The sequence below is a fragment of the Dromiciops gliroides genome, chromosome 4, assembly GCF_019393635.1.
Source record: "Dromiciops gliroides isolate mDroGli1 chromosome 4, mDroGli1.pri, whole genome shotgun sequence".
Taxonomy (NCBI): Eukaryota; Metazoa; Chordata; class Mammalia; order Microbiotheria; family Microbiotheriidae; genus Dromiciops; species Dromiciops gliroides.
Genome location: NC_057864.1, coordinates 31,142,060 through 31,160,672, shown reverse-complemented (window position 1 = coordinate 31,160,672; position 18,613 = coordinate 31,142,060). Strand labels below are relative to the sequence as shown.

Sequence of the window (18,613 nt, the reverse complement as noted above, 5' to 3'; positions counted from 1 at the left end):
CTCTTAGCCTTACTGGAGCTTCCAAGTATTTGAATTCCTTTTTTTCTAGCTGCTTGCTGTATTTTATCCTTGACCTGGGAGCTCTGGAATTTGGCTATGATATTCCTGGAGGTTTTCCTTTTGGGATCTCTTTCAGGAGGTGATGAATAGATTGTTTCAATTTCTATTTTGCCTTCTGCTTCTAGAATATCAGGGCAATTTTCCCTGACAATCTCTTGGAGGATGGTTTCTAAACTCTTATTTTGGTCATGGTTTTCAGGTAGTCCAATGATTTTCAAATTATCTCTCCTGGATCTGTTTTCCAGGTCAGCTGTTTTTCTAAGGAGATATTTCATCTCTCTCTCTCTCTCTCTCTCTCTCTCTCTCTCTCTCTCTCTCTATATATATATATATATATATATATATATATATATATGGGCTCTCTCTATATATATATGGCAGGCAATGGGGGTTAAGTGACTTGCCCAGGGTCACACAGCTAGTAAGTGTCAAGTGTCTGAGGCCGGATTTGAACTCAGGTACTCCTGACTCCAGGGCCGGTGCTTTAACCACTGCGCCATCCAGCTGCCCCTTTCTATATTTTTTTTTATTCAGGTAGATTTGCTTTACTGTGTCTTGATTTTTCATAAGGTCACTAGCTTCCATTTGTTCAATACTAATTATTAGGCAATTATTTTCTAGAGAGTGCTTTTCTATTTCTTTTTGCATTTGGATTTTCAAGCTGTTGACTTTTTCCTCATGACTTTCCTTCATTGCCCTCATTTCTCTTTCAATTCTTTCCTCCATCTCTCTAAATCTTTCTATCTCTCCTACTTTCTCTTCAAAGTCCCTTTTGAGTGCTTCCATGGCCTGAGACCAATTCATATTTTTCTTGGAAGCTTTGAATGTTGGAGCTTTGACCTTGTTATTATCTTTTTCTTCTGAGGGTATATTGTGGTCTATCTTTCCCCCAAAGAAGTTTTCAATGGTGTGCTGCTTTCTCTGCTTACTCATCTTGGCCAGCTATTTCTTGGCTTTTAACTCCTTCTTAAAGTGTAGTGTTGCTTCCAGGACACACTATTCAAGCTACAACATGGCCAGGGGGTGATTGGGCTTCTTCTCAGCCTGCCTGGCCTGTGAGTAACCACTTTCTCTTTGACCCAGAAACAGAAATCTGATTGAACTCTGATTCTCTATGGTTGGAAGCTTGGCGTGCCTGTGCCCCTCCACTACTGGGCCACCACCACTTGATTCAGACCACTGGTTCAGAACCAGGGCACTTTGGCCCAATTCTAGCAGAGACTGCCTCCACTTCACCCTGGCCTATCGCTGAACCCTTTCACCAGTCCGTAATCAGAGCCTCAGAAGCTGCTGGTGCTGAAGACTCTGATGGGTGCTAGAAGCACTGTCTGTTCTTGGCTGGGTCTGGACTGCATGTTGAGCTGTTCAGCCTGATCAGTAGGTGATCACAATTGCCCTCTTTTGCTGAAAAATAATCTTACTCTGTTCTTATGTGCATTAGGCTGCTCTGTTTTTTTTAACTGCATTATTTGGGAGTGAGTGGATGGGTTTATCTAGAGCTTGTGGGAGTCACAGCCTCTCCTCTGCCATCTATATATTTTCTATCTTCTTTCACCCTATCCCTCCTCAGAAGTGTTTTTTGTCTGACTACTTTTCCTGGGTTTTGGCACCATAATGTTGGGGGGAACTTGTGACCTGGATGGGGGGGGGCTAGCTCATCCAAAGAATTGAAGACTCATCACAAATCTTATAAAATAAAAAGAGATTTATTAGCAGAGAGGAATACGTGGCCAGGGGACAGATCATTATGGAAAGCTGTCCCACTGGAGTAAGAGAAGACCTGGTCTTTTGTATCTTTACAAATGGGAGGGAAGGGCAATATAACTGGGAGGGGATCTTTGAATACTGGGGTATCAGTAGGATATGCAGCATCCATCCATATCCTACATATCTTCTTGTAGACCTTGGCATTGCTTCTCAGCATACCAGGGTCATGCTTGGCCACACCTTATTCCTGAGGTGGGAGACAGAGCTGCTTTTCCCTTGGGAAAATTTTAGGGATTCCTTGGGGGTTGGGATCTTTAGACTTCTTGGGGTCCCACAGCATTGAGAGGTAGAGGGACCCTGGTCATGAATGGTCTCCAAACAGAAGCTTCCGGTTCAGAGTAGCATGGGTCGGATTAGATGCCTAGGCCCCTTCTAATTCTGGGCTCTTGGGAATCTCCCTGCCTCTCTGTAAGTCTGAACAGTACAATCCCTTCATTTTACACACGAGGAAGCTGAGGCCAGAAAAGGGAAGGGAGATGCTCAGGACTGTTTCTGCACAGAGCAGACTGGTGGCTCCTTCTTCTACCTCATGCTGCCAAGTGCCCCATTGAAAGGGCACTTTACTCTGGGCCCGGCCAAACAGGTTCTGGAGGGCTGACCAGAGCCTGGGGCTACATCTCCAGGGGGCTAGTTTTCAGGCCCTTTGTGTACCCTCCTCTCCCAGTGCCCCTCGCCCTTGCTCCTGGCCCACACCTCCCCTGCCTCTCATTGGCTAGGCCTGTAGGTGGGTCCTCTCTGTCTAGCACTGATTCCCCATAGGGCTTTCAGCTCCTCCCCTGCCCTGTTCCAGAGCAGAGTCAGAAGGTAACTTGCCATGAATTGATCCTAACAAAGAATTTATCACTGACCCATGGCCAGATCCTGTGACCTGATATAAAAGACAAAGGTTGCACCCTATTCTTTAGTCACCCATCTCTGTGTACTCCTGGGAACAAGCTTCATTCAGTACTATGGGCACTGGCCTGGGATCAGCCTGGCTCCTGGGAGACCTCTCCAGCCTCCTAAAGACCTCACTTCTGTTGGGCTTGGTCCTACTGCTGCTGAAGGGATCCCAGTTGTATTGGCGGAGACAGAGGCTGCTTAGAACCTTCCAGAGCTTCCCAAGTCCTCCTGCCCACTGGTTCTATGGGCACCTCCTGGAGGTAAGCGGGGCCAGAAGGGAGGATGGGGCAGGGAGAGAGGGCACTGGAGTGATGTATGAGAGATCAGCCAGTTCATATGGCCACCAACAAAATATCCATACCAGTGTGAGGTCCTGGCCTCAGCAATGCATTCATTCTATGGAATCCCACTGTCCCAGGCCATTTCATTCATCCATATACCTCTTTTGAAAGTGTGCCTGCCATGGGGGCAGCTAGGTGGTGCAGTGGATAAAGCACCGGCCCTGGATTCAAGAGGACCTGAGTTCAAATCTGGCCTCAGTCACTTGACACTTACTAGTTGTGTGAACCTGGGCAAGTCATTTAACTCTCATTGCCCCACCCCACCCCCCAAAAAAAGAAAAAAAGAAAAGAAAATGTGCCTGCTTGTGTTCTTCTGAGGGGTGAGCACCATTGGATTAGAGGGTCATACATTTGGAGCTGAAAGAGACCTCAAAGTTGATGGAGTCCAATCCTCTCTTTTGACAGGTGAGGAAACTGAGGCCTGTCAAAGCAAAATAACTTAGAATCATAGGTATACAGCAGGAAGGGACCTCAGAGGTCTTCTATGATTTAGCCCCCTCATTTCACAGATGAAGAAATGGAGGCCTAGGGAAGTTGTAACTTGCTTAAATCAATCAATCTATCAATCAATCAATGAAACAACCATTTGCTAAGGACTTGTTATATTCCCAGGCACTGTGCACCATGACTTATGTATATAAGGAAATATAAATGTGTACTGAGTAATGTGGGATGGAAAAGGCACAAAATCTGGGTGAGGAAACAGAAAAGGGTTCATGCGGTTCATAGATCAGAGAAATGACATGTTCTTAGTGTGTCTGAATTTCAACAAGGCATCAGCCCATGTCTCTCTCTTTTTTTTTTTTTTAGTGAGGCAATTGGGGTTAAGTGACTTGCCCAGGGTCACACAGCTAGTAAGTGTTAAGTGTCCGAGGCCGGATTTGAACTCAGGTACTCCTGAATCCAGGGCCGGTGCTCTATCCACTGCGCCACCTAGCTGCCCCAGCCCATGTCTCTTAAGGCATATTGTGAATAAGATATAAGGATATGGACTGGATAACAGGAGAAATAAGCAAATTTGGAGTCGGTTGAATGACTGGACCTAATGGATATTGATGTGGTGTTAGAAGAGGGTCCCTAGTAGGGTGCTGAAGGACTTTGTCCTTAGTCCTGAAGAGTTAAATATTTAATAAGTGCTTTGCATGGAGACTGGTGTGAGGCTTATCAGATTTGTAAATGACACAAAGTTGGATGCTGAGAAAAAAGGGATAGTGCATTTTCCCCTCCCATGCCTCTGTTTCTTCATCTGGTCCAATGCATACCTATGCAAGAATTTCTTTCCACAACATCATCCACAGGTGGTCATCTCCTCTCTACTTGAAGACCTTCAATGATGGGGAATTCTCTTCTTTATGAGGTGGCTTATGTTCATTTTGTTTAACAGATGAAGAAACTGAGGTTTGATGGGACTAAACTAACTTATCCATGGTCATCCAGTTGGTAAGTGGCAGGGATGGGGGCTGAAGGCCAGTTCTACTTGACTTGGGCAGGGGAAAAGCCCTTCTCTTACTACAGTACATTGAAGATACTCCTGAGGCACCAGGTTTTGGGACCTGAATTTCTGAGATCCGTTGCCAAGAATGGCAATGGGTTGCACTCAACTGGACAGAACAAATGAGTTTGGATGCCAAAGACTGGAACTGTAGCACTCTGGGGTTAGTATTAGAGATACTCTGACCTCTCTCCCACAGATAATCCCCAGAAAGTTCTATTGATCTTGGCTGATCTTCAGGAACTGAATTAGGGACTAAATTAGCCTTGTGACCTGTAGCTTGGGTGCTTGTGGGTTGGGGACAGAATGTGCCAAAGTAAATTAGTCAACAATCATTTATTAAGTGCTTGTTATATATTAGGCACTGTGCTAAGTCATGGGAATACAAACACAAAAAAGACAGTCAATCCCTGCCCTCAAGGAGCTTACATGGGGGGGGGGGACAACACACAAAAAGAAGCTAAAAAGGAATATGGGGAGAAGTAATGAAGATATGGTTGTTCTGGGTTGTCCTTGGATGGAGGTTGTGGGAGCAGTTCTGCTATCCACAATCCATTCAGAGGCGCTCCAGGAGAAGAGGGTTCAGGAGAGGTATGAGCACCAGGGCTGTTGGGATCTCACAAGATGTTGAGGCTCTTGGGGGCACGATGAAGACTATGAGTAAAGCGGTTTGCTAGCTACCTTTACTTTTACCCATATCACAGAGTAGCTGTGAGGGGAGCACTGTGTAAACCTGAGTCAATCTGATTTGTGTGATTACTCCATCCTCCCTCTCCCACTTCCTATTCACATGCTCTTGACAAAATGGATGGTTCCCTATCCCTTAGACACTCACCATTGTGGATATTCTACCCAATGGTCAAGGTCCTTAAATGCCTCCAGGAAGCCTTCCCTGATTTTCCTAGCTAGCAGCGACCCCTCTTCTGAATTCCTATTGGACTGAGCTTGTGACTCTTTGAGGGTCCTAATCACAGAAGATTATAGGATGTGGAATTGTAAATGACCTTAGAGATCATTTAGGTCATCATTATGTTAAAGATGAGGACACTGAGTTCCTGAGAGAGGAAGCTGGAAGACCACCCCAAGGTCATATAGCTAAGAAGTGGAGAGTCAGGATCAAGAAACCTGAATTTGTTCTTTTTTCTTTTTTTCTTTTTTGGTGGGGCAATGAAGGCTAAGTGACTTGCTCAGGGTCACACAGTTAATAGGTGTCAAGTATTTGAGGCTGTATTTGAACTCAGGTCCTCCTAAATCCAGGGCTGGTGCTTTATCCACTGCATCACCTAGCTGCCCCCCTGAATTTGTTCTTTAGAGAAATTCTCTCTGTCTTTTCTGTCTGTCTGTCTGTCTGTCTTTCTCCTTATGACCTATCCTTGTGGGAAAAAAAAAACCTTTAGAAATAAAACCTTCATCATAAACATGCCTAGTACAGCAAAACAAATCCCCACATTGGCCATGCCCTAAAATGTTTGTTTCTCTGCATTTTATATTTACCTCTCTGGCATGGGGCAAGTCATATGCTTCATCTTCAATCTTCTGGATTCAGTGGCTTGTTATTGCAAACCACTTACAAAGTTACTTATTGCAAACCACTTAGAAAGTCTTTCAAAGTTGTCTGAAGAGACCTTCACATAGGAGACACATAAGGAGATATATAACTTTGGGCAAATCACTGAAACTTTCTGAGCCTCAGTTTCCTCATCTGTAAAACAGGGATAATAACATTCATATTGCCTGAGGAAAAACACTATAAGTCTTAGAGTACCATAGAAATGGGAGCTGTTTAATGTTGTTGTTTAAATTAATTTTATTTATTTTGTTAATTATTTTCCAAATACATGTAAAATATTTTTAGCAATTCAAACTTTTGAATTCCAAATTCTCTCTCCCTCCCACCCCTCCCCTTTCCTTGAGAAGACCAATGCTGATTTTGATTATACATGTGATGTCATGAAAAACATTTCCATATTAGCCATGTTGCAAAAGAAAACACAAACAAAATAAAATGATAAAATGAAAAATAAAGTTAAAAAGTGTGTTTCAATTTGCATTCAGAGTTCATCAGTTCTCTCTCTGGAAGAGGATAGCATTTTTCATCATGGGTCTTTTTGAACTGTTTTGTATCATTGTTTCAATCAGAGTAGATAAGTCATTCATAGTTGATCATGATACAATATTGCTGTCACTGTGTACAATATTCTCCTGGTTCTGCTCACTTCACTTTGCATCAGTTCATATAAGTCTCCCCAGGTTTTCTTAAACCATTCTGCTCATCATTTCTTTCTTTCTTTCTTCTTCTTCTTTTTTTTTTTCAGGGCAATGAGGGTTAAGTGACTAGCCTAGGCTCACACAGCTAGTGTCAAGTGTCTGAGACTGGATTTGAACTCCGGTCCTCCTGAATCCAGGGCCAGTGCTTTATCCACTGCGCCACCTAGCTGCCCCTGCTCATCATTTCTTATTGCACAGTATTCCATCACACTTATATTCCACAACTTGTTCAGTCCTTCCCAGTTGATGGATATCCCCTCAATTTCCAATTCTTTGCCACCACAAAAGAGCTATTATAAACATTTTTGTACATATAAGTCCTTTCTCCTTTCCTTTAATCTCTTGGAATATTGACATAGTAGTGGTTATTGCTGAATCAAAGCATATGTACAATTTTGTAGCCCTTTGGGTCTAGTTCCAAATTGTTCTCCAGAATGGTTGGATCAGTTTACATCTCTACCAACAGTGCATCGGTGTCCCAATTTTTCTAGTCCAGCATTTGTAATTTTCCTTCTATGCCATGTTATTCAATCTGATAGGTGTGATGATATCTCAGAATTGTTTTAATTTGCATTTCTCTAATCATTGCATTTCTCTAATTTTATATGTCTATTGATAACTTTGATCTTTTTCTGAAAACTTTCTGTTCCTTTGACCATTTACTAAGTGAGGATAAATTTGGCTCAGTTCCCTACATATTTGAGAAATGAGACCCTTATTAGAGAAACTTGTTGCAAATTCCACCCCCACCCCTCCACACATTCTTGTTTTCTTTCTAATTTTGTTTGTGCAAAAGCCTTTAAATTTCTTGTAATCAAAATTATTTATTTTACTTCCTGTAATCTCCTCTATCTCTTTTTTGGTCATAAACTCTTCACTTATCCATAGATATGACAGATACATTTTTACAGGTTCCCCTAATTTACTTATGATATTACCTTTTATGTTTAAATCATTTATCCATTTGACTTTATATTGGTATATGATCTAAAATGTTGGTCTATGCCTAGTTTTTGGCAAACTGATTTTCAGTTTTCCTAGAAATTTTTGTTAAATCTTGAGTTCTTACCCCAAGAGCTTGGATCTTTGGGTTTATCAAATATTAAATTACTATGGTCATTTACTACTATGTATTATGTACTTAATCTATTCCACTGATTCACCACTCTGTTTTTTAGCTGGTGTTTCCCTCTTTATAGTTTGAAAGGCAGCTAGGTGGCGCAGTGGATAAAGCACCAGCCCTGGATTAAGGAGGACCTGAGTACAAATCCAGCATCAGACACTAGCTGTGTGACCCTGGGCAAGTCACTCATTGCCCCCTGCCCCCCAAAGATAAATATAATATAATATAATATAGTTTGAAATCTGGTATTGCTAAGCTGACTTCCTTCACATTTTCCCCCCACTGATTCCCCTGATATTCTTGACATTTTGTTCTTTCAGATGAATTTTGTTACTATCTTTTCTACTGCTAAAAAATAATTCCTTGGTAGTTTGATTGGTATGGCACTGAATAAGTAAATGAACAGGTAGATTTGTAATTTTTATTATATTGGCTTGGTCTAACCATGAACAATGAACATTTCTTGAGTTGTTTAGGTCTGTCTTTATTTGTGTGAAAAGTATTTTGTAATTTCATTCATCTAATTCCTGGATTTGTCTTGACATGTAGACTCTTAATTATTTTATATTATCTGAGGTTATTTTAAATGGAATTTCTCTTTTTATCTTTTCCTGTTAGGTTTTGTTGGTAGTATATAGAAATGCTTATGATTTATGTGGGTTTACTTCATATCCTGAAACTTTGCTAAAGTTATTCATTATTTCCTCTAGTTTTTAACTTGATTCTCTTTAATTCTTTAAGGATACCATCATATTGTTTGCAGAGTGATAGTTTTGTTTCCTCATTGTCTATTTTAATTCCTTCAATTTATTTTCCTTCCCTTATTGCTATAGGTAGCATTTCTAGTACAGTATCGAATAATAATGGTGATAATGAATATCCTTGATTCACCCTTGACCTTAATGGGAAGGCTTCTAGCTTATTCCCATTACAGGTAATACTTTTTGATGGTTTTAGACAGATACTACTTTTCATTTTAAGGAAAGCTCCATTTATTCTTGTGCTTTCTGGTGTTTTTAAAATAGGAATGGGTGTTGTATTTTTGTCAAAGGTCTTTTCTGCATTGTATTGATGTAATCATGATTTTTGTTGTTTTTGTCATTAATGTGGTCAATTATGCTGATACTTTACTTAATATTGAATCAGCTATGCATTCCTGGTATAAAGCCTACCTGGTCATAGCATGTGACCTTTGTAATATATGGCTGTAATCTCCTTGCTAGTATTTTATTTAAAATTTTTGCATTGATATTCATTAAGGATATTGGTCTATAGTATTTTTCTCTCTCTGTTTTTGCTCTTTCTTGGTTTAAGTATCAAAACCATATTTGTGTCATAAAAGGAACTTGGTAGGACTCCTTCTATTACTATTTTCCCAAATAGTTTATATAGTATTGAGATTAATTGTTCCTTAAATGTTTGGTAGAATTCACTTGTGAATCCATCTGGTCCTGGGGACTTTTTCTTGGGAGTTCATTTGTGGCTTGTTCAATTTCTTTGTCTAAGATAGGCTTTTTAAAGTATTCTATTTCCTCTTCTGTTAATTTGGACCATTTATATATTTTTTGTATATAGTCATTAATTTCACCTAGATGGCATTTTTTTGCAGGTATGTGAATGGATTGTGGGGAGCTTTGAAAGTTACACCCTTTCCTCCACCATCTTGTCTCCACCCCCCAATTTTGTTAAATCTTGAGTTCTTACCCCAAGAGCTAGATGGCCAATTTTATGGGCATATAATTGGGCAAAATAATTTCAAATAATTGCTTTAATTTCATCTTCATTTGTGGTGCATTCATTCTTTTCAGTTTTGATACTAGTAATTTGGTTTTCTTCTTTTTTAAATCAAATTAACCAATGGTTTATTGACTTTTTTCATAAAGCCAGCTCCTAGTTTTATTTATTAGTTCAATAGCATTTTTACTTTCATTTTTATTACTCTCTCCTTTGATTTTCAGGATTTCCATTTTGGTATTTAATTTTTAACTTGTTCTTTTTCTAGTCTTTTTCTTTTACTTGCATCTGCTCTTTTTTCTCTTTTACTCATATATACAGTTATAGATATGTTTTCCCCTAATTACTGTTTTTACTTCATCCTACAAATTTTGGAATATTGTCTCATTGTTGTTACTATCTTTAATGAAATTATTTATTGTTTCTATGATTTGCTCTTTGACCCACTCATTCTTTAGGGCTAAATTATTTAGTTTCCAATTAGCTTTTAATCTATATCTTTATGGCCCTTTACTAAATGTAATTTTTATTGCATTTGATCTAAAAATGGTACATTTAATATTTCTGCTTTTCTTTTTTTAGGGCTTTTATGCCCTAATACATGGTCAATTTTTGTGAAGGTCCTCTCCAGTTTTCTCCCCAGGTCTATCCCATTTAACTTTTCTAAGATACAATTTGTCTCTGACTTCTTTCTTATTTACTTCATGGTTAGATTTATCTACCTCTGAGAGGGGAAAGTTGAGGTCCCCAACTAGTATAGTTTTACTATATCTTTCCTCTTATAATTCATTTAACTTTTCCTTTAAAGAATTTGGATGCTATGCCATTTGGTGCATATGTTTAGTATTATATTACTTCATTGTCTATGGTTCCTTTTAGCAAGATGTAGTTTCCTTGTTAATTAGGTCTATTTTTGCTTTTGCCTTGTCTGAGATCATGATTGCTACACTTACCATTTTTGCTTCAGCTGAAGCATAAATGATTCTTCAAAATTGAGGGGATGCCCATCAATTGGGGAATGGCTGGACAAATTTTGGTATGTAATTATGATGAAATGCTATTGTGCTATTGGAAATGATGATCAGGATGCTTGAGGCTCTTATGACTTCTCATTTATCTTACCTTTTTTTTTTTAATTTTAGTGAGGCAATTGGGGTTAAGTGACTTGCCCAGGGCCACACAGCTAGTAAGTGTTAAGTGTCTGAGGCTGGATTTGAACTCAGGTCCTCCTGAATCCAGGGCTGGTGCTTCATCCACTGTGCCACCTAGCTGCCACACCCTGTACTTCTTTAACTGAGACATGCCTTGTCGGATCTGGGCTGGAGGAATATTAATTTTGCAGTTTTGTGGAGGATATATTGGAGAGAGGAGAGATTGGAGGAGGAGATCACTTAGGAAGCTGTTGCAAGAGTTAAGGTAAGGGGTAATGAGGACTGGAACTAGGATGGAGTCTGGAGAGGAGGGGATGGATACTGGAGATGTTGGAGTGAGATTGGTAAGTATTAGAAACTACTTAGCTATGGAGGGGTGTGAGAATCAAAGAGTCAAGGATAATGCTTACTCTAATGTTTTGGACCAGAGAGTCTAGAAAAATCTTGGTGCCCTCACAATAAGGGAAGTTAGGAAGAAGGAAGGGTTTTGGGAAAGGATAATGATTTTGGTTTTAGACACGCCAACTTTGATATGCCTATGGGACAACCAGGTGGAGATGTCCAATTAGTGGTTATAAATGGGAGACTGAAGCTCAGGAGAGAGAAAGAGTAGGGTTGTGTAGAGTAGGATGTGCAGATCTGGGAGACATTTGCATAGAGATGGTAATTAAATCCCTGGGAGGAGAGAAGAGGGCCCAGCACAGAGCCTGGGGGGACATTCAGACACCTGTAGGATGTGGATTATGAACCTGCAAAGGAGATTAGAAAGGCTTCATCTCACCTTTAGGAAGAGAGCCATGAATTTATATTCTAAGAAGATATTGCCTTTGGCACTCACCTCTGTCCATTTGGCAAGTCAGATGTTTGTTGAAGAGAGTGCTTTTTGTTTTCCTTGTTGGAACAGTTGCTTCACAATGATTAAACTGCTAGATAAGATGATTGGAAAAGGGAACCAGCATTTATTAAGCACCTACTAAGTACCAGGCACTATGTCAAGTGCTTTATAAATGTTATCTCATTATCTATCTATCTATCTATCTATCTATCTATCTATCTATCTATCTATCTATCTATCTATCTATCTATCTATTGTGGGGCAATGAGAGTTAAGTGACTTGCCCAGGGTCATACAGCTAGTAAGTGCCAAGTGCCTGAGGTAGGATTTAAACTCAGGTCCTCCTGAATCTAGGGCTAGTGCTTTATTCACTGTGCCACCTAGCTGCCCCCAATGTTATCTCATTAGATCCTCACAACAACTCTACAAGGGTAAGTGCTATTATTATGCCCATTTTACGGGTGAGGAAAGGAGGTAGATAGAGGTTAAATGACTTACTCCAGACTTATAGTAGTATTAGGCCTCCACCAGTCGAGGACGACCATGGATCAGCGCCTTGAAGAGCCACAGGCCGCAGTGTGGCTATGCAGTCTGATAAGGGAGCCGCAGCTCCTGAGTGACTTATAACCGGTAACTGCCACATCCCGTGTTGTATCTACCCCATGAGGAGTAGCTGGAGTGTCCTCTCCAGGGCGCTGGCCTGGGTGAATCAATATGGAAAACAAGCTGTTGCCCATGCAGCAGGTTTTCCCTCTCCGCGACATTGGTGGATCCAAAGTAGAGGCAGAGCCAGTACAGTTTGGCACCAGTGCCTCCGCAGGAGTTGCCAGAGGGCTGTGATGTCCAACATCCAACTGCCTGAGGGACTCCGACTCCTGGTTTTTCCTCCAGGTTAACTCCCGAAGCCTTTCCCATATATGGGTATAGCCACAAAGCAGCGGAGTTTTAAAATCAGGGTTTCCTTCCCCTAGGTGGGTTGCCTGTCAAGGCTAATGAGCCCCACCTGCTTGAAGTGACTGGTTTTAAGGTGTCAGTGACTCCAGACTTAAAGTTAATTAATATCTGAAGGTGGATTTGAAGTTAGGTTTTCCGGATGTCAGATCCAGAACTCTATCTACTGCACCACATAGCTACCTATTATAGACAGTGCCGATGTCATTTCTGTTACCCATTTCTTATTTTTGATTTTCAAATAGCTTGTTTAAAAAACTCATGGTTAAATCTGTTTGATTGTAAACAGTGTAAAATTGTAAACAAGGTTATTCTTCCTCTTTTTTGTTATCAGTTTTTGAATTAGCTCTGAGCAATTTGATAGTCTGCTTATGCATAGAACTGATTCAGACCTAACAGTCATATTCATAATAAGTCTCTTCCTGTCTGTCAACATGTAGTCAGTTTCATTCTTTGTGGTTACCATATCTGGTACTTAGTAATGCATCATTTTTTTTTTTTTAAGAAAGTATGTCATAGGGGGGCAGCTAGGTGGCGTAGTGGATAAAGCACTGGCCCTGGATTCAGGAGGACCTGAGTTCAAATCTGACCTCAGACACTTAACACTTACTAGCTGTGTGACCCTGGGCAAGTCACTTAACCCCAATTGCCTCACCAAAAAAAAAAAAATGAAGGGTGTAAAAATTTGGGCAGCTAAGTGGCGCAGTGGATAGAGCACTGGCCCTGGATTCAGGAGGACCTGAGTTCAAATCCGGCTTCAGACACTTAACCCTTACTAGCTATGTGACCCTGGGCAAGTCACTTAACCCCAATTGCCTCACTAAAAGAAATAAAAAAAGAAAGTATGTCATATAGAGGTGTATGACTGCTGTATAAGCTACAAGTCTTTGAACTCATTTATTTCTCCTGACTCATACCTTCCTGTATATTTCTCCCCCATCCTTACCTTTCCTCTCCTTAGCATTGAAGTCACCAAGTATCCGAGTATATACTGATGATTTGGAGGGTCTTCTCAAATTCTTCTTAGACTTTCTCTCCAAATGAACCAATCATTCCATCAATTAACAAATGCTTATTAAGCACTTATTATATGCCAAGAATTGGGCTTAGCTCTGGATGAAGAAGAAAGGCAAGAACAGTCTGTTTCTTCATGGATTTCACATTCTTTTTTAAAATTTAAATTAATAAAGTATTTTATTTTTTCCCCATTACATGTAAAGATAGTTCTCAACCTTTGTTTATACAAGCTTTACAATTTCAGATTTTTCTCCCTCCCTCCCCTCCTTCCCCCCTCCCCTGGACAGCAGGTAATCTGATATAGGTTATATATATATACACACACATAATAACATTAATCCTATTTCTGCATTAGTCATGTTATAAGAGAAAAAAATCAGAGCAATGGTGGAAAACCTCAAAATAGAGAAAAAAAAACCAACAGCATCAAAAACAAAAGAAATAGTATGGTTCATTTAGCATCTATACTCCGCAGTTTTTTTTTTTTTTCCTGGATTTGGAGATCCTCTTCCATCACGAGTTCCCTGGAACTCTTCTGTGCCATTGCATGGGTGAGAAGTGGATTTCACATTCTAATGAGGAGGTAATATATAAATAACATAAATTTTAAAATGTCATATAATTTTAAATAACAAATTTAAATTTAAAGAAATTAATTTAATAGTGATTGATTAAAATAAGTAAATTTTAAATGACATAAACTATTAGATAAGGAGTGTATAAATAGGTACATACAAGAAATATACAGAGTAGATTGGGGGTGATTTCAGAGGGGACGGTACCAGCAGATGAGGGAACCGTGAAAGGCCATCTACAGCAGGTGTGATTTGAGCTGTGTAGAAGGAAGTCAGGAAAGCTAAGAAGTGGAGGTGAGGAAGGAAAGCATTTCAGACAGAAGTTACTATTAATGCAAGGGCACAGAGGCAGGAGATGGAGGATCACATATGAGAGATGGTCTGTAGGTCAGTCTGGTTGGATCACGAAGTGGAAGAAGACTAGGAAGGTAGGAAGGGGTGTCAAGGCTTTAAATGCCAAAAGCAGTCATTGCTGTTTTCTAAGCCGTGATAATTTTTCCTTTGGTCTTCTCCCACCCAAATACATATGATTAGCATTGCAATACATTATGATCAAATGTTCTATAAAATAATATTCTTGTAGCTTTTGGGTGTACAGTGAAGCTTACTTTGCCAACTCCTTCCTTTTCTTCTCTAAGGTATACTTGTAAGCCATCCTTGTATTTGGCTGCAACATCCTTCTTCATTTTGGTTTTGCTTATATCAAGAATATCATAATGAATAAGATTCACTTCCTATGGCAATATAGCCAATAATTGGTTATTGGGCAAGATTCTCAAAGTTGAAGTATCATCAATCTACTAAAATGTGCTGATGCTCTAAAAAAATGGTGATTCTTGGCTTACCCTGCTCATCTTCCAGCCAACCCAACCCAACCATTATCACCACTGTGGAAATGGAGGAGGGCCACCCAGAATGGAAGGCCATTTTGCAATTTTTTGTTTTATGCATTGTCACGATCAATCAAAATTTCATGACCTAGTGGTAAGTCATGTGCCTCTCTATGATTAAGTAGGCTGGTCCTTGGAAAATACATTCAGAGGTGTACTAAAGGTATTTGACTAGGACTTTGAAGAGGAGAAAGTAAAAATAAAAGAAAGGAGGAGAAAAATAAAATTGGGGGAAAAGGAATGATAGAGGCAAAATTCCAAAAGAGATGGGAAGGGATGAGATAAAGAATACAGGTAGAACTTTTGGGTCTTTTCCCCAAAGAGATCATGGAAAAGAGAAAAGGACCCACATGTACAAAAATATTTATAGCTGCTCTTTATGTGGTGGCAAGGAATTGGGAGTTGAGGGGATGCCCATCAATTGGGGAATGGCTGGACAAGTTGTGGTATATGAATGTAAAGGAATTCTATTGTGCTGTAAGAAATGATGAGCAGGAGGAGTTCAGAGAAACCTGGAGGGTCTTGCGTGGGCTGATGATGAGTGAGATGAGCAGAACCAGAAGAACATTGTACACAGTATCATCAACATTGAGTGTTGACCTACTGTGATGGACTATATTCTTCTCACCAATGCAATGGTACAGAAGAGTTCCAGGGAACTCATGATGGAAGAGGATCTCCAAATCCAAGAAAAAAAAAAAAAGAACTGTGGAGTATAGATGCTGAATGAACCATACTACTTCTTTTGTTTTTGACGCTGTTGTTTTTCTATTTTGAGGTCTTTCCTCATTGCTCTGATTTTTCTCTTATAACATGACTAATGCAGAAATATGTTTAATGTTATATATATACATATACATATGTAACCTATATCAGATTACCTGCTGTCTAGGGGAGGGGGAAAGAAGGGGAGGGAGGGAGAAAAATCTGAAATTGGAAAGCTTCTATGAACAAAAGTTGAGAACTATCTTTACATGTAATGGGAAAAAATAAAAAAAAAACAAAAGAATACAGGTAGAGGAGTTAGAATTGGCAAGGAGGATTCTCTTCCTCTGAAATTGGAGAAAAGGAGAGGATAAGGGATGATGTTGGGATTTCAAATGTGGAGTGGGATAGATGAAGAAGATTGAGACCCATGGCCTCAACTTTTTTTTCCAATAAATTATAGGGTCCTCAAGGGCAGTAGATGCAATAATAGATAGAACACTGGGGTTTGGAATCAGGAAGACTCCTCTTCATGAGTTTGAAGCTGACCTTAGACACTAGCTGTGTGACCTTGGACAAGTCACTTAACTCTGCCTCAGTTTCCTCATCTTTTAATTGAACTGGAGAAGGAAATGGCAAACCCCTCTAGTATCTTTGCCAAGAAAACCCCAAATGGGGTCACCAACAGTTGGCCATTACTGAAGTGACTGAAAAATAATGGGATCCTTTGCTTAGAGGCAGGGAAATGATGATGCTCACATTCTTGTTGGAAAATCAAGACATAGCTATATTTGGAAAACAATAACACAGGAAATCAGTAGCCATTCTGGACAACCCATGGTGGCTCCAATCCTTTGTATCTGGTAGGACTCCCATTCAGTCAGTTACCATCCATCTCTCTATCCATATGTTCATCCATGTTTTAGCAACCTTTCTGCATTCTTGCTCTACCTCTTTATATCACTTCCATTCACTGGGTAAGTGTCTATAGTGTGAAAGGCCATTTGGTCCATTGGAGAAACAAAGACAAAAATAAAATTGCCCCTGGCTACAAGGAACTTACATTCTCTACTAGTGCTACAAAAGTACAGAGCATTTCCTGATTCTCTGCGCTGGACAAGAAGAATGCCCAATGGCAGTTTAGGGAAAAAGTGGTTCCAATGAGTGGCAGGGTTATACTTGATGTCAAGTAATCCTGAAAGGTGTCCAGGAATTGGCTGTCTGAGGAGGTGGGGAGGTCACCTTCACTGTGGGTCTTCAAGTAGAGACTGGAAGAATACTGTCTTACCTTTCTTTGTATTCTTTGTGCTTAGCACAGTGTCTGGTACATGGTAGGTGATTAATAAGTGCTTGTTGACTGCTGACTGTCATTTTGGGGGGATGTTGTAGATAGGAGTCTTTCATGTCTTGGTTGGGTGAGGTGATCTCAGGTCTCCCCAGCCAACTCCAAGGGTCTGTGATTCTGAAGTTGGGATCATCCCCTTCCTTCCTTCCTTCCTTCCTTCCTTCCTTCCTTCCTTCCTTCCTTCCTTCCTTCCTTCCTTCCTTCCTTCCTTCCTTCCTTCCTTCCTTCCTTCCTTCCTTCCTTCCTTCCTTCCTTCCTTCCTTCCTTCCTTCCTTCCTTCCTTCCTTCCTCCCTCCCTCCCTCCCTCCCTCCCTCCCTCCCTCCCTCCCTCCCTCTCTCTCTCTTTCTTTCTTTCTTTCTTTCTTTCTTTCTTTCTTTCTTTCTTTCTGGCAATGAGTGTTAAGTGACTTGCTCAGGGTCACACAGCTAGTGAGTGTCAAGTGTCTGAGGCCACATTTGAACTAGGGTCCTCCTGAATCCAGGACCGATGCTTTGTCCATTGTGCCACCTAGCTGCCCCTGATCATCCTCTTTCAAAAGAAAGAATGGAGGGCAGCTAGGTGGTGCAGTGGATAGAGCATCAGTCCTGGATTCAGGAGGACCTGAGTTCAAATCTGGCCTCAGACACTTGACACTCACTAGCTGTGTGACCCTGGGCAAATCACTTAACCCCAATTGCCTCACCAAAAAAAAAAAGAAAAGAAAGAAAAGAAAAGAAAAAGAAAAAACAAAAGAAAGAATGGGGGCAGCTAGGTGATGCAGGGAAGCCAGGTGGCACAGTGGATAAAGCACCAGCCTGGATTCAGGAGCACTCGAGTTCAAATCTGATCTCAGACACTTGACACTCACTAGCTCTGTGACCCTGGGCAAGTCACTTAACCCTCATTGGCCTGCAAAAAAGAAAAAAAAAGTCAAGAGAAAGAATGGCAATTAAAAAAAATATGAAGGGCTTTGCAAATAGTGCTTCCATGTTAGGTTCTTAGAGGAGCAGACTGGAGGGAACTCAGGGTGGCTGTTGTTTGTCCTGGGATTCATGCCAATGTTAGAACCACAGAATTTCTGAGCTAGAAGGGACCTCAGAGGGTTGCTAGTCTAATCCTCCAACCCAGGCTGGCTTTCTTTCAAGGACATTCTCACTGAGCCATCATGCAGCTTATACTTGAAGAGGGAGTGACATAGAGCAAAGGGTGCTGTGTTTGGGTTCAGAGGCCTTGGGCTGGCATTCTGCCTCAGTTTCTGACTAGCTTGGACAGCTCCTTTCCCTTCTCTAGCCTCAAGTTCCTCTACTGCCAAATAAGAGGGTCGGACAAGGTGTAACATTTCTTCTACTTGTACATTTGATGAACATTTAGTGGTAGGAAATGCAAGCATTTATTAAGCACTTACTGTGTTCAGAGCCCTGTATTGAGTGACAGGGGACACAAAATCTCAGAGACTGAAGTCTCTGTCCTCATGGGCACACAGTTCTAGTAGAAGGA

At 40.6% G+C, this 18,613-nt stretch overlaps 1 protein-coding gene across 3 annotated transcripts in view; it reads left to right on the top strand.

The window, feature by feature from the left end:
* Positions 1-2,638: 2,638 nt before the first annotated feature.
* LOC122725529 (cytochrome P450 4A6-like) overlaps positions 2,639-18,613 on the top strand; it is a 42,957-nt gene continuing 26,982 nt past the window's right edge. For 2 of the 3 annotated variants that reach the window (XM_043962679.1, XM_043962678.1), the window contains exon 1: positions 2,639-2,969. In XM_043962679.1, coding sequence (XP_043818614.1) covers positions 2,778-2,969 — 192 coding nt within the window. In that variant the 5' untranslated portion in view covers positions 2,639-2,777. The remainder of the gene's footprint in view (positions 2,970-18,613) is intronic. The other variant, XM_043962677.1, reaches the window with a different exon arrangement.